General features: G+C 51.6%; 1 protein-coding gene across 8 annotated transcripts in view; it reads left to right on the plus strand.

Moving 5' to 3' along the window:
• Positions 1–12,349, plus strand: part of Golga3 (golgin A3) — a 45,544-nt gene that overhangs the window by 17,197 nt on the left and 15,998 nt on the right. For all 8 annotated transcript variants that reach the window (XM_026409647.2, XM_026409651.2, XM_026409648.2 and 5 more), the window contains 7 exons: positions 1,247–1,553; positions 4,411–4,613; positions 6,201–6,338; positions 8,203–8,364; positions 8,700–9,068; positions 10,880–10,957; positions 11,787–12,050. In XM_026409647.2, coding sequence (XP_026265432.2) covers positions 1,247–1,553; positions 4,411–4,613; positions 6,201–6,338; positions 8,203–8,364; positions 8,700–9,068; positions 10,880–10,957; positions 11,787–12,050 — 1,521 coding nt within the window. The remainder of the gene's footprint in view (positions 1–1,246; positions 1,554–4,410; positions 4,614–6,200; positions 6,339–8,202; positions 8,365–8,699; positions 9,069–10,879; positions 10,958–11,786; positions 12,051–12,349) is intronic.

The raw sequence follows: 12,349 nt of genomic DNA on the forward strand, positions 1-12,349 counted from the left end.
GCACTCAACTTGAGAGAGGAAACACCTCTGGGGTCCAGAGCCCATTTCCAGTGGGCCTGTGCTGCAGGGTGGAGGGCAGCAGGACGGCACCACGCCAGGTGCACATGGAGAAGTCAGCTCACCTAGCTGGCCACTGGGGCTTCATGGTTCGACAGGGTCCTCAGTCACAGCAGCCATGTGGAGGCACGTGGAGCTGTCCGTGGAGAGGTGGTCTCAGGTTTCGTAGGTGGCTCTGGTGTATGTCCTTGTGCTTCATGCACTGCTTCAGAGTGCAGCCATCCAGCCCCGCACAGGTCCGTGTCCTCCATGTATGCCATCTCTGCAGTCAGGAGCTTCATCACACTTTTTTCTTCTCCTGGGATGGCGCATTTGTGCTTTGGTATGTCAAAGCCAAATTGTTTCAGTTTGTATGGTGATACTCTAGCACCTCTGAGGATGCCAGCTATCCTTGTTCTGCACCCTATAGAGCTCACACAGCAGGGTTTCTCTGGGTGTTTTTGGACTGTTGGCAGTGTGGTTTACCCTCGTGCATGAGTTTTAGACTCCCTCAGATACCTTTAGATAGATCTGGGGATGAGCAGGAGATGCAGGTGGCAGGGTGGGGCATGTGCCCCAGCTTGCTTGCTTGTTTTATCATGGGGCTGCTAGTGTTAGAACCTGTGGCCCTCGACATACTACGTGAACAGTTGGCCACAGAGCCACCCTCAGCCCTCACTTGTCATCTTGTTGGGGCTGTTCTCAGCAGCTGCTGGGGCCAACCCTCTTTCCCTGCTCTGTCCAGTGTCACTCCTGGCTGCTCCTGTGGCCAGGCTGGGGCCCTGGGGGCCTCCCTCATAGCAGCAGCCTTTCCCTGCAGATATATGTGCCCATTTGCCCTGGATCTGAGCCAGACTGCCTTTGCCTGGGGAATCCCTGTTCCTGTCTGGTGTTCTCACTGTGCAACTATGTATGGTTTGGGAACAAATGTGCTTTCCAGTGTCTTTAACAGGGAATAGGTGCTCCCACAGCTCTATCTGAGTGCTGCCCTCTTAGACTGTTCACTCCCCCTCCTGTCTCCTGGGATTTTTTGGAAAATTGTCTTCTTTTGGGATAACAGTCATAGTGGAGTGACTAGGTGGCTTGGGGATCTAGGATTTCAGAGTAAAACTCACCTTTCCGTCTCACTGGTCATTCCAGCAGTCTTGATAATACTCTGGATGGAAGTGAGTCATTTTTCTGAAGCTGTTGTGGTTGGGGGTCTTTTCAGGCACTTCAGGAGAAGGCTGAGCTGCAGGCCCAGCTGGCGGCCTTGCACACAAGGCTGCAGGCACAGGTGGAGCAGACCCACAGCAGCCAGCAGAGGCAGGACTCCCTCAGCTCCGAGGTGGACACTCTGAAACAATCTTGCTGGGACTTGGAGCGAGCCATGACTGACCTGCAGAACATGCTAGAGGCCAAAAATGCCAGCCTGGCATCCTCAAACCATGACCTGCAGGTAGCAGAGGAGCAGTACCAGAGGTTGATGGCCAAGGTGGAGGACATGCAGAGGAACATGCTCAGCAAGGACAACACAGGTGAGCATATGGCACCCTACTCCCGCCTCTGGCCACTGTGGCCTGGTTGTGGCTGTGGGATGGGTTAGCTTAGAGTTGATGCCTGGGGTATTGATTTTTGCATAAACTCGGGATTCTCTTCATTTTTGTGTGAGCATCCAGGGGGATGAGTTAGATCTCAGAAATTGAATTTGAACCCTTGACGGTTAGGAGTAGTCATTCCACTCATTGCCTCTGGTGCCTCGTAAGTCCAGTATGGTGGGGTAGGAGCACAGCCTGCTTGTCTTCCATTCACTCTACATGCCTAGGCCTGGATGCTGGTTGGTCATCCTCCTCCCATTGTGAAGTTCAGCATTTTAGTTTGTGGGCTTACTAGAGAAAGCCAAGGAACTGCCCTAAGTGGTCACACACAGATAGCCCCTGCCCTTGGTCCCCTCCATTTGGGTACTGAGAAGACTGGTCTGCTCACACCATGTTGTGTGAACAGGATGGGAAAGAGAGTGAGGCAGAGTGGGAGACTGAAGACCAGAGCATTAGGGACACAGAAGGCCGCAGGCTGCTCACCTACAGCTCTTTTCCAGAGTTGTGAGGTCTCAAGGTGGGGCTGTGAGGCTGGACACCATCTCCTGACCCGAAGGAGAATCGCGTGCATTGTTGTCCACAGAGAGGGCCTGCTGAGCCACAAGGTGCTCTTTTGATTGCTGTTAATTTTTCAACTATTCAGCATTATTGATACTCAGCCCCTTAAGAAAACTAAAATCCGTGTGGCCCGGGTTCGATCCTCAGCACCACATACCAACAAAGATGTTGTGTCTGCCGAGAACTAAAAAAAATAAATAAATATTAAAAAAATTCTCTCTCTCTCTCTCTAAAAAAAAAAAAAAAAAAAAGAAAAGAAAACTAAAATCCAAAAATTCCTGAATACCAAGATAGCTTTATACCTCTTGGGGTTTGGGGCCTCACTGGACAGTACTTCTGGGGCAGCAGACACCTAAGCATGGGTGAGTGGCTCAGTCGTGGTCAGCAACCCTGCTGAAGGTCCTGCCTGAGCTACAGGCTTCCCTGCTATGTGTGTTGTGGTTACAGAGTGAGGCAGATCCTTCTGTGGCCTAAGGACCACACCACTCTGAACTCTGAAGCACTGCACATGGACTCATGGGCCCTCTTAAACAATCCTGTTCCTCTTTCTTTAGAAGTTTAGGAAAATATCTTCAGAATGACTAATGCTTTCTTTTTTTTTTTCTTTTATAGTTTTAGATGGACACAATGCCTTTATTTAATTTGTTTATTTTTATGTGGTGCTGACGATCGAACCCAGTGTCTTGTGCATGCTAGGCAAGCGCTCTGCCACTGAGCTACAGCCCCAGCCCCATGACTAATGCTTTCTTGAATTTGAAGTGTAATTTAATTTTAAAATATGTGGCTTTTTTTTTTTTTAATACTGGAATTGAATCCAGGAACACTTAACCACTGAGCTATACCCCTAGCCCTTTTTTTTACTTTAAGACAGGGTCTCACTAAGTTTCTGAGGCTGACCTCAACTTGCAGTCCTCCTTCCTCAGCCTCCTGAGTCAATAGGATTACAGGTGTGCACCACTGCACCCAGCCTGACTTATTTTATTGGTATTGGGATTTGAGTTGATATGGCTTCTGTCTCCCCTCCTCGCCCTCCTTCCACCTTCCCTTGCTAGTGTTGAGTTGGCCATACGTGCAAACCAGCAGATGCTGGTGTAGAACCAGCCATATGTTGCCCTTGCCCAGTGTGTATGGCTGGTAGACTCCACAGGTGGTTCTGAGATGATAGCCATGGTGTCCACAACAGTTTCATGGACGCAGTTGGTTCTCAGCAGCACTCACAGATGCTGTGACTTACAGTGTGACTTTAAGTAAGCTTGCATTTATAATCCCCAAATCAGGGCTCAGGGCACTTCTGTGCTCATTCACTCTATTTTTTTTTTTTTTTTTTTTTTTGAATTTTTAATATTTATTTTTTAGTTCTCGGCGGACACAACATCTTTGTTGGTATGTGGTGCTGAGGATCGAACCCGGGCCGCACGCATGCCAGGCGAGCGCGCTACCGCTGAGCCACATCTCCAGCCCCCCACTCTAAATATGAGAATGAGAGTGGAAGATTTTATTTATGTATTTATTTATTTATTTGGTACTGGAGCTTATACCCAGGGGTGCTTCACCACTGAGCAACACCCCCCAGCCCTTTTATTTTTTATTTTGAGACAGGGTCTTACCAAGTTGCTGAAGCTAGTCTTGAACTTGTGACCCTCTAGGCAGGATATTTGAGATTCCAGATGCACGCACTCCCAGCTGAGGCATTAGGAGTGACATTGCACTCTCTTGCTTTCCCTGAGACTTGCCCTCAGCTCAGACTATGAATAGGTGTTCCCTCTGTGGTCTGTTTGGTATCTGTTGTGCATTCTGTGCTTTTTGCAGGTTGGTTTTGGCCCCACACACTGTGTTTTTAAGTGTGAGGAGGCCAAACTACTTCATGGAGACACATTAACTAGAGATATTTTTTTGAAGCCTGTTGGCTAGTGGATAGAGCAGCTGGCTTTGGGTCAGCTGTTCATGAGTAAACAGATATTAAAGAGGTGTCTTTAAATAAAATCACATGTAAATGAAGTTTTATGTTGGTGGGGTGATGAAAATGTGAATGAGGCTTAGAGGAACATAGCCTTGTGTCCCCAAGAACAATGACAGTGCTATATTCATGGGAACCTTACGAACATAACCACTGAGGTGGCAGCATCACCTGTACATCTTACTCGCTGTGGAGCTTGACTGTGTGTCAAGTGTCTGTGGAGCGGCAAGGCTCCTGGGATACCAGGTAGCCAGCTGAACACGACTGACTGTTCCCTTCCAGTGCACGACCTCCGACAGCAGATGGTGGCCCTGCAGAGCCAGCTGCAGCAGGTACAGCTAGAGCGCACGACCTTGACCAGCAAGCTGCAGGCCTCCCAGGCAGAAATCGCGTCTCTGCAGCATGCTCGGCAGTGGTACCAGCAGCAGCTTGCCCTGGCTCAGGAGGCCCGGGTCAGGCTGCAGGGCGAGGTGGCCCACATTCAGGTACGGCCCTAGGACTCCCTTCAGAGAGAAGGCATGTGGTGGGCAGGCATACTTTCTGACTCCTTGTGGAAGGACACTTCTGCCAAATCATGGGTGCATTTTACAGTCTACTGACCACTAGGAGAACCCACACCCTCTCCTCTGCAGGTGCCTTCCAGCTGCTCTTTGGATTTGCTTCTAAAGTGCCTACTTTGGGAAATCTCCAGCCAGTCTCTTCCCACCTCCTTGGCCTTCACCTTTGTGTCTGTGGGGTCTTGGACTCTCCCTCCCTGGCTGCTCTGTGGAGTCCCCTCCCTCACCTTCTCCATCAGGCACTAAATGTGGCACGTGCTCCTTCCCTGCTGGAGCCTCACCTTTTTCTGGCTGCTTGAACTCAGAGATGTAGAGTCATCAGACCGCCTTGGAGGACACTCTCCTCTTTCTTCTTCATTTGTTAATGGATGTAGACTATTAGCTGTTGGTTCTTGTACGTGGGAGTCTGTGTTGACCCACATGTCTTCGGGGCCCAGGCAGCACTGGTGCGGTGCTTCAGCGTGAGGCCTGGCCCGTGGCCTGTGGCAGCCTTTCTCTTGGTATAGTTTTGGTTCTGGGGATTGAACCCAGGGGTGCTCTACCACTGAGCCAAATCCTCAGCCCTTTTATTTTTTATTTTGAGACAGGGTCTCATTAAGTTGCTGAGGCTGGCCTTGAACTTGTGATTCTCAGCCTCTAGAGTCTAACTAGTTAGAAAATTTAATGTACTGTCCAGGCTACTGTGCATGTATGAGGCTGGACTATTTAAAGCCACATTAAGGTATAAATAATTGAGAGGCACTCTGGAAGATGAAAGTAGAGGAGTGGAGGTAAGTGGCAGTCCTCCCTGTCTGCCTTGTGCCTCTGGTGCAGGTCCAGTGTTCTGAGTTAGGTTTCAAACTGCTTCTGAGCTTCCCCTTCTGTTCTGATAGAGGATGCAGGTCAGGCTCTTTGCTTCCATTATCTTGAAGCAGCCCCAGCAGATGTTTCCCTCCTTTGCTCCAGCAGCTTTTCTCAAGCCCTGCAGCCCACTGCTCTGTCACACCTTACATCTTGTGGTCTAGGAAGGCCCACTGGGGATAGTTGTGGCATGGGGAGGACCAGCCACAGCCCTGTGCCCTTACCTTTATTCAGCTCTGGCTTCCCTTTGCTCCTCTCCCCTGAGGGTCCTGGCACCAGGCTGCATGAGATGGTCAGCTGAGGTAGCATGACTATCCGTGATGCCTGTATGGGTTCAGCTGGGCTTGGTCAGTTCAGATGAGCTGCTTACTGGGGTTCAGGTGCCCTTGGTAGGCCTGTGTAGGTCCACCACACTACACAGTCTTAGTTTGATGACCTGGCTCTGGGTGGCCTGCTTCCCCTATTTGGCCCACAGGATCCATAGTTTAGCCCAACATTTGAGGTGGGATAACTTGTGGTGGACACGGGGAGCAGAAGCAAGGCATGCGGGAGCTGTCTGGGCATATTGTGAGTGCAGCGAGGGACCATTGGTGGGCAGAGCCTTGCTTAGGTGGCTTGGGATCTGCTCTTGGTGCTGGAAACTGAGCATCTGCTGCCTCGGTTCTCTCTGTGAAGGTCGGACAGATGACGCAGGCTGGTCTGCTGGAGCACCTGAAGCTGGAGAATGTGTCCCTGTCCCACCAGCTGACAGAAGCACAGCACAGGTCCATGAAGGAGAAGGAGCGCATAGCTGTCCAGTTGCAGAGCATCGAGGTGAGGGTGCCACTGGCTGCCAGTTTCTGCCTGGCTTTGGGTCACGCTGGGAAGTGTGAGAGGCACACATGTACATGTTTGAACCCACACTGCAGGCTTGAGGTGTACATGCGTGTGTGTTGGTACCCACAGTGCAGGCTTCAGGATGTACACGTGTGTGTAGATGGCTGCAGTACCTGGATGTGGAGAGTATTTAAGAGCATTTTGAAACATTGTTTTGAGCAGTCTGCAGTGACAGCTGTGCAAGTTTGGGGACCCCACCCCTCCTGGCCCACAGGTCAGCAGTACCTTGGAGCCCTTTTCCTCCAGTCCCCAGCCATGGATCCTTGTCACCTGGGAATAGAGCTAGGCCCAGAGTCGCTGTAGGGACACTGTTTCAAAGCCAGGTGCTGATAGGTGTTTCCACATGCTGTACCAGTACAGCCGTGCCACCCTCCACTGTCCTCCCTAGGCACAGGAAACACACTGGCTGGGGCCTTGACCAGATTCCCTACCTGTGAGAATCTGGGTGGTTTTTAACTTCTGTTAGTCTAGTTTCCTTTGTATAAATCAGGTAGTAACACCTACTCAATTTCCTTGTTAGCAAACCTGTAGCAGAGAACAGTGTGAGCCATCTGGTCATTTTGTGCTGAAAATGCCACCAGGCTGCCTGTCCTGACCCTTTGTGGTCGCGCAGGAAGCAGCTGCTGTGGGTCGTCTGACTTCTCATCTTCTCATTACTCTGCACCTACTCTTTTCCCTGTGGACCACACAGCCATTCGACTTGGATGATGGAAGAGAGTCTGTTGAGTCAGCCATAGTGATTAAGGGCTCAGTGTAAAAGAGCCAAAAACATTTCGAGTTGTGAATTGATGTCTTTTTTCTTAACAGTTGTGCCAGGAACCAGATCTGGTTGGTCAGGCTGAATGTGAGGAATGCCATGCTTGGGGTACAGTCCCTACTGTCTCCCTGTGTTCCTAAGTGGTGCTGGGTCAGGCAGCAGTCTTGTCCAAGAGAACATCCTGTGAGGCACTGTAGAGGAGAGGGTGCCACCCACCTGTCCTTGCGAGAGCAGTGGCTGGGAGGCTCACCCAGCACTTGATCCCATTTCTTCTTTTTCTGTTTTTGAGATGGGGTCTTGCTGACTTGCTCAGGCTGATCCTGAAGTCCTAGGCTCAAACCATTCTCCTCCCTCAGTCTCCTGAGTAACTGGGACTATAGGTGCTGCCACCACAGCCAGCTTGATCCCACTTCTTTTTTTATTTGGTGCCAGGGATCAAACCCAGGAGCACTTAACTACTGAGCTGCATCTCCAAGCTCCCTTTTTTAAAAATTATTTTTGTATCTATTCTTAGGTGTTGATGGACTTTATGTTTTTCACATACTTATATGCAGTGCTGAGAATCGAACCCAGTGCCTCACACATGCTAGGCGAACAACTCTATCACTGAGCCACATCCCCAGCCCTTTTTTTAATATTTTATTTTGAGATGGGGTTTCGCCAAGTTCCTTAGGGCCTCGCCAAGTTCCTTAGGGCCTCACTAAGTTGCTAAGCCTGGCTTTGAACTTGCCATCCTCTGGCCTCAGCCTGCGGATCACAGGGCTGTGCCACCACGTCCAGCTCTGAATCTAGTTCTTAAAACTAGGTTGTTTGCCTGCTTCTCTCAGGTTGGTCTGGGCCAACTGGGAAAGGAGCTTCATGCCTCATGGGAAGGGCCAGTGTGTTAACCTCTTAGGACTCCTGGAGCAGTTGAGACAGGATGGAGGTGTGATTGATGGGCCTTTCATGGGGAAGTGGGTTTTTCTGTGTAGTGTAGGGCTTCCAGTCCACTGTTGATGACCAGGTTTTCCTGCTCTCTAAAAAGCATTTGTTTCCTGGGTCCAGGCCGACATGTTGGATCAGGAAGCAGCCTTTGTGCAGATTCGGGAGGCAAAAACGATGGTGGAGGAAGACCTGCAGAGGAGGCTGGAGGAGTTTGAAGGCGAGCGGGAGCAGCTGCAGAAGGTGGCGGATACAGCAGCCTCTCTGGAGCAGCAGCTGGAGCAGGCAAGTTGTGGCTACCATCCTGGGCCCCAGGCCTACAGAGCCTTGCTCAGACTCGTGAGCACGTCCAGCTGCACATAGTGGCTGTGGGTGGCACTGACAGCACAGGTTTACATTGGGTTGTCTGTTGAGTGTGTGTGAAGGACCATCACCAGACCATTGCCGCTGCCTGTGCACCGTGTTTGGGCTCTACTTCTGTTCATGTTCTTCAATAGAATTTTCTATAGAAAGGACCCTGCAAGGAGATCACCAGAATTATTTGAGTCCTTACAGGGCAGAGGTGTACATTCTTGGGGCAGGGTGAAGAGAGCCTATCAGGCCTGTTTGCTGCTTTGCAGGTGAAACTGACTGTGCACCAGCGGGACCAGCAGCTGGCGGCCCTACAGCAGGAACATGTGGAGCTGATGGGGCAGCTCACCGTCACACAGGAGGCCCTGCAGGCCCGGGGGCAGGCCCTCGATGACCTGCACATGCGCTACGATGAGTTGCAGGTGCGGCTGGAGGAGCTGCAGGGGGAGGCTGCCTCCAGGGAGGACGAGATCCACTTCCTACAGAAAGAGAAGATTGTCTTGGAGGTGGCTCTGCAGGCGGCCAGGAGTGGCAAGGAGGATCTGGACCAGGAAGCAAGACGCTTGGAGGAAGGTACCGAAGAGACCTCAGGACGCCTGGAGCAGTTGAGACAAGAGCTGGCTGTGAAGTCCAGCCAGGTAACCCTATCCACTGCTGTCACGTCTTGAGCTGATGGTGACCACCGGATCCTTTATTTTGTCATATTCTTTCATAAATGTGGGTGAACTATGGAGGAATGTCAGTGGCTTGTGCTCTGCCTGCTCTTGGGCTTGCTGCTGAGCCTGGAGAAACCAGTTGTGGGCAACTGAGTTTCCTTTGGAGCTGTTGAAGGTAGTCTTCCAAGAACCATCAGTTCTGTTGAGGTTGTGGACTCAAGGAGAAGCTGTAGGAAACATGGTTTCTGGTAGTGTGTGGAGTGGGACAGGCAGTGGCGTGACTGACATAGGCCTGGGTCCTCTGCCATGCTGTGCTGCTGGGTGAGAGCACAATCTGGTGAGCAGGACATAACTTGGGTAACTAGTGCTGGGACTGGGGGCAGATGGGAGGAGGATGACCTGGAGGTAAGGTCAGCCTCTGGGTGGCTGTCTTTAGATTAGCTCAGAAGGGTCACAGAGAGGGCTTCACTGGTACCTTTTCCTCAGGGGTGACCAGTTTAGAGGGAACATCAGAGATCTTTATTGTCATCTGGTAAAAGGACTCTGCCTGCATTGCTACTGATAGTTGCCCGTGGATGCTCTCGAGTTGTGATGATTTCCCAGAGGTACCTGGAGGGTACAGGCTGGTTTCTCCAGCACAATGGGAAGCTGTTCTCAAGTCTCATTGCTGACCAAGGGGATCAGAGGCAGTCCAGCTGGGAAACAGAGCTGCCTTCCAGCCACCGAGTGTCCAGCAGCTGGCCATCCCTTCTAGCCTTGTTCAAATGTCACATCCTCAGGCCTCTGAGACAACTCTGTCCACATAGAATTTCAAGGCTTGAGGACTCTGGCTCCCTTTGCCTCCTTTCAGTCTTTCACTGCTTTAGGGTCACAGGCATGTGATGAGTAGGGAGGTGGCATTTCTGAGCAGCAGGGGAATTCCTGGGGAGAAACTCAGAACCACCCATGCCAGGGAAGAGTGGCCCTGTGACCCCTGGGCTTTCGGGGAATGATGTGGACACAGAGCCACATCCCTGAGCCCATAGCCCCAGACGGGTCTGCTGATGTCTGCTGTTTCTGTCACTTGGTAGCCTGGGGAGTCTTCCTGCTGTGTCACATGGCTGCTTCAGGAGCATTTGTTGTGGTGGCTGAGAGTGTAGCCTGGCAATGGGGTGCTTGCCTGGCATTCCCGAAGCCTTAGGCTCCATACTAGCACTGTGCTGGATTTTGAATCCTGTTACTCTCCATGTGCAGATCTGATAGGGTGGGTCTAGCTCCTAGGAATGTAGTCCTCACAAGCTCCTGGGCAGTGGGGGTGGATGAGTAGTGGGTATGTAGGGCCTGGGGGCCTTCAGACCCTGCCGTAGACCCACCCCACCTGTTTTATAAGTTGAGGCTAACTGGAATAGGCCCTGCTTAGTCCTTTACACACTGTCTGAGGGGTTTTTTGTGTGCTGCCAGATGAGAGCTGAGAAGCTGTGGCAGACTGTGTTGTGGTTACAAAGCTGTTGATGTTTTCTCTCTGGCCACTCCAGGAAAGACCCACAGACCCCTAGGCTGCAGCATCCCTTCCCTGCCCCTTCCCTCACCTCCTGCTCCCTTCTCAGCTCCCTCCCTGTCCCTTCACCTATGTGCTCTTAGTGGCAAGGAAGGAGGACACAGGGGCTGAACCCTTGAGCCCTTCTGAGCAGCCCTTGCGCATCATCGGCCTTTGGTTGCAAAGCCAAGGCCTTCTCTTCAGGAGGCTGGCTCCTAGGAAATGCAGCTGGTCACAGGTCCTGGAACCCAGGCCACTCTGCAAATCTGTCCTTCAGGTAGAGACCTTGCAGCAGGAGATGGCCTCCCTGAGGAAGCAGACGCAGAAGGTGAAAGAGCAGTTTCTTCAGCAGAAGGTGAGACTCGGGTCTATTCAGGGGAGACAGGCATCACCCACAGTCCTTGAGGCCTTTGTGCTTCAAGGCAGAAGGCAGGCACCAGGTCCCCCTTGCCCTTTTGCAGCTTTTGGCTAATTCTGTGTGCACTTCCCTCCCCCACTGCAGTCTCTGTGAGGTCAGCCTAGCTCGCAGCAGTGAGGTGGGGGCTGACCTTCACAGGGGCCTATTAACTGCAGCGCTGTCAGGATGCCCCATTACTGTCACTCAGAGAGCCGTGTGTACTCCGCTGTTACTACCACGTTGCGTTTGCTGTCTTGGATATCTTTGAAAAATTCACACCATGGTCCACCATTAAAACAAATTATAGTGTACCCAAAAGGCACAAGACATACACTCTGAGAGCCTATGTTCCCTGCTGGACTCTTGACTCCACACTTTCTTGCAGAGCACCAGACACCCCATGGGGTCTGAGAAAGGAAGACCCCTCAAAGCAGTGCCATGAATGGTGTTTCATTTTATTTCTGAGGGGCACACAAGGGATTATCTGTCAGAAGCCAAGCAACACAACCAAAGGGAGAGCTTTCCAGAGTCCTTGAGGTAGACAAGCTGCCTAGGAGGCCGACAGGATGCCTCAGGTCACCTAGATTTGTCAGGGCTTGGGCATCGTCTAGTGCTTAAAGCAGTGGTGTGCCTTGGTCAGCAGTGTCTCACCTTGGAGAGTGGGTGCTGCCTTCAGCTCAGAGGAGTTATTATCTATGTAAATGGCAAGTATTTTTATTTAAGCCAGTTTGACCCTGGAGGAGACCCCACTTGATCGTTGTTATGTGGCTCATGTCTCATCTGGCAGGTGATGGTGGAGGCTTATCGACGAGATGCCAACTCTAAAGACCAGCTTATCAGTGAACTGAAGGCCACAAGGAAGCAGCTGGATGCGGAGATGAAGGAACTGAGGCAGGAGCTCATCAGAGTGCACGGCGAGAAGAAGGCTGTGGAGGTGGAGCACTCTCGCTTGCAGAAGGAGGCTGCCCAGGCCCACCAGCAGATGGCGGGTCTCCAGGGGCACCTCCAGGCAATGCAGAAGGAGCGTGTCGAGATGGAGATGCACTTGCAGGTCTGCAGAATGGACCAGAGGGCTTCTGGGGAGTTGTGGAGGTGCAGGTGAATATGCATTGGGGTGGGGGGTAGCCCAGAGAGGCTTTTGGATACATAGTCTGGAACAGGGTTCCACCTCTGGGAGTCCTTGCTATCATCCTGGTAGGGCAGACAGGTAAGGCTGTCACATGAAGAGGACAAGCAAGGTACACTGCATGAGTCTGGAGGTACCACCTTTGTGATAGGATGTGGGTAGCCGTTGTCTGAGCTGAGAGCTGTACAAAGTCAGAAGTGGGCAGAAAGATAGGAGGGAACCCT

This window comes from Urocitellus parryii, chromosome 3 (assembly GCF_045843805.1).
Source record: "Urocitellus parryii isolate mUroPar1 chromosome 3, mUroPar1.hap1, whole genome shotgun sequence".
NCBI classification, from domain to species: Eukaryota; Metazoa; Chordata; class Mammalia; order Rodentia; family Sciuridae; genus Urocitellus; species Urocitellus parryii.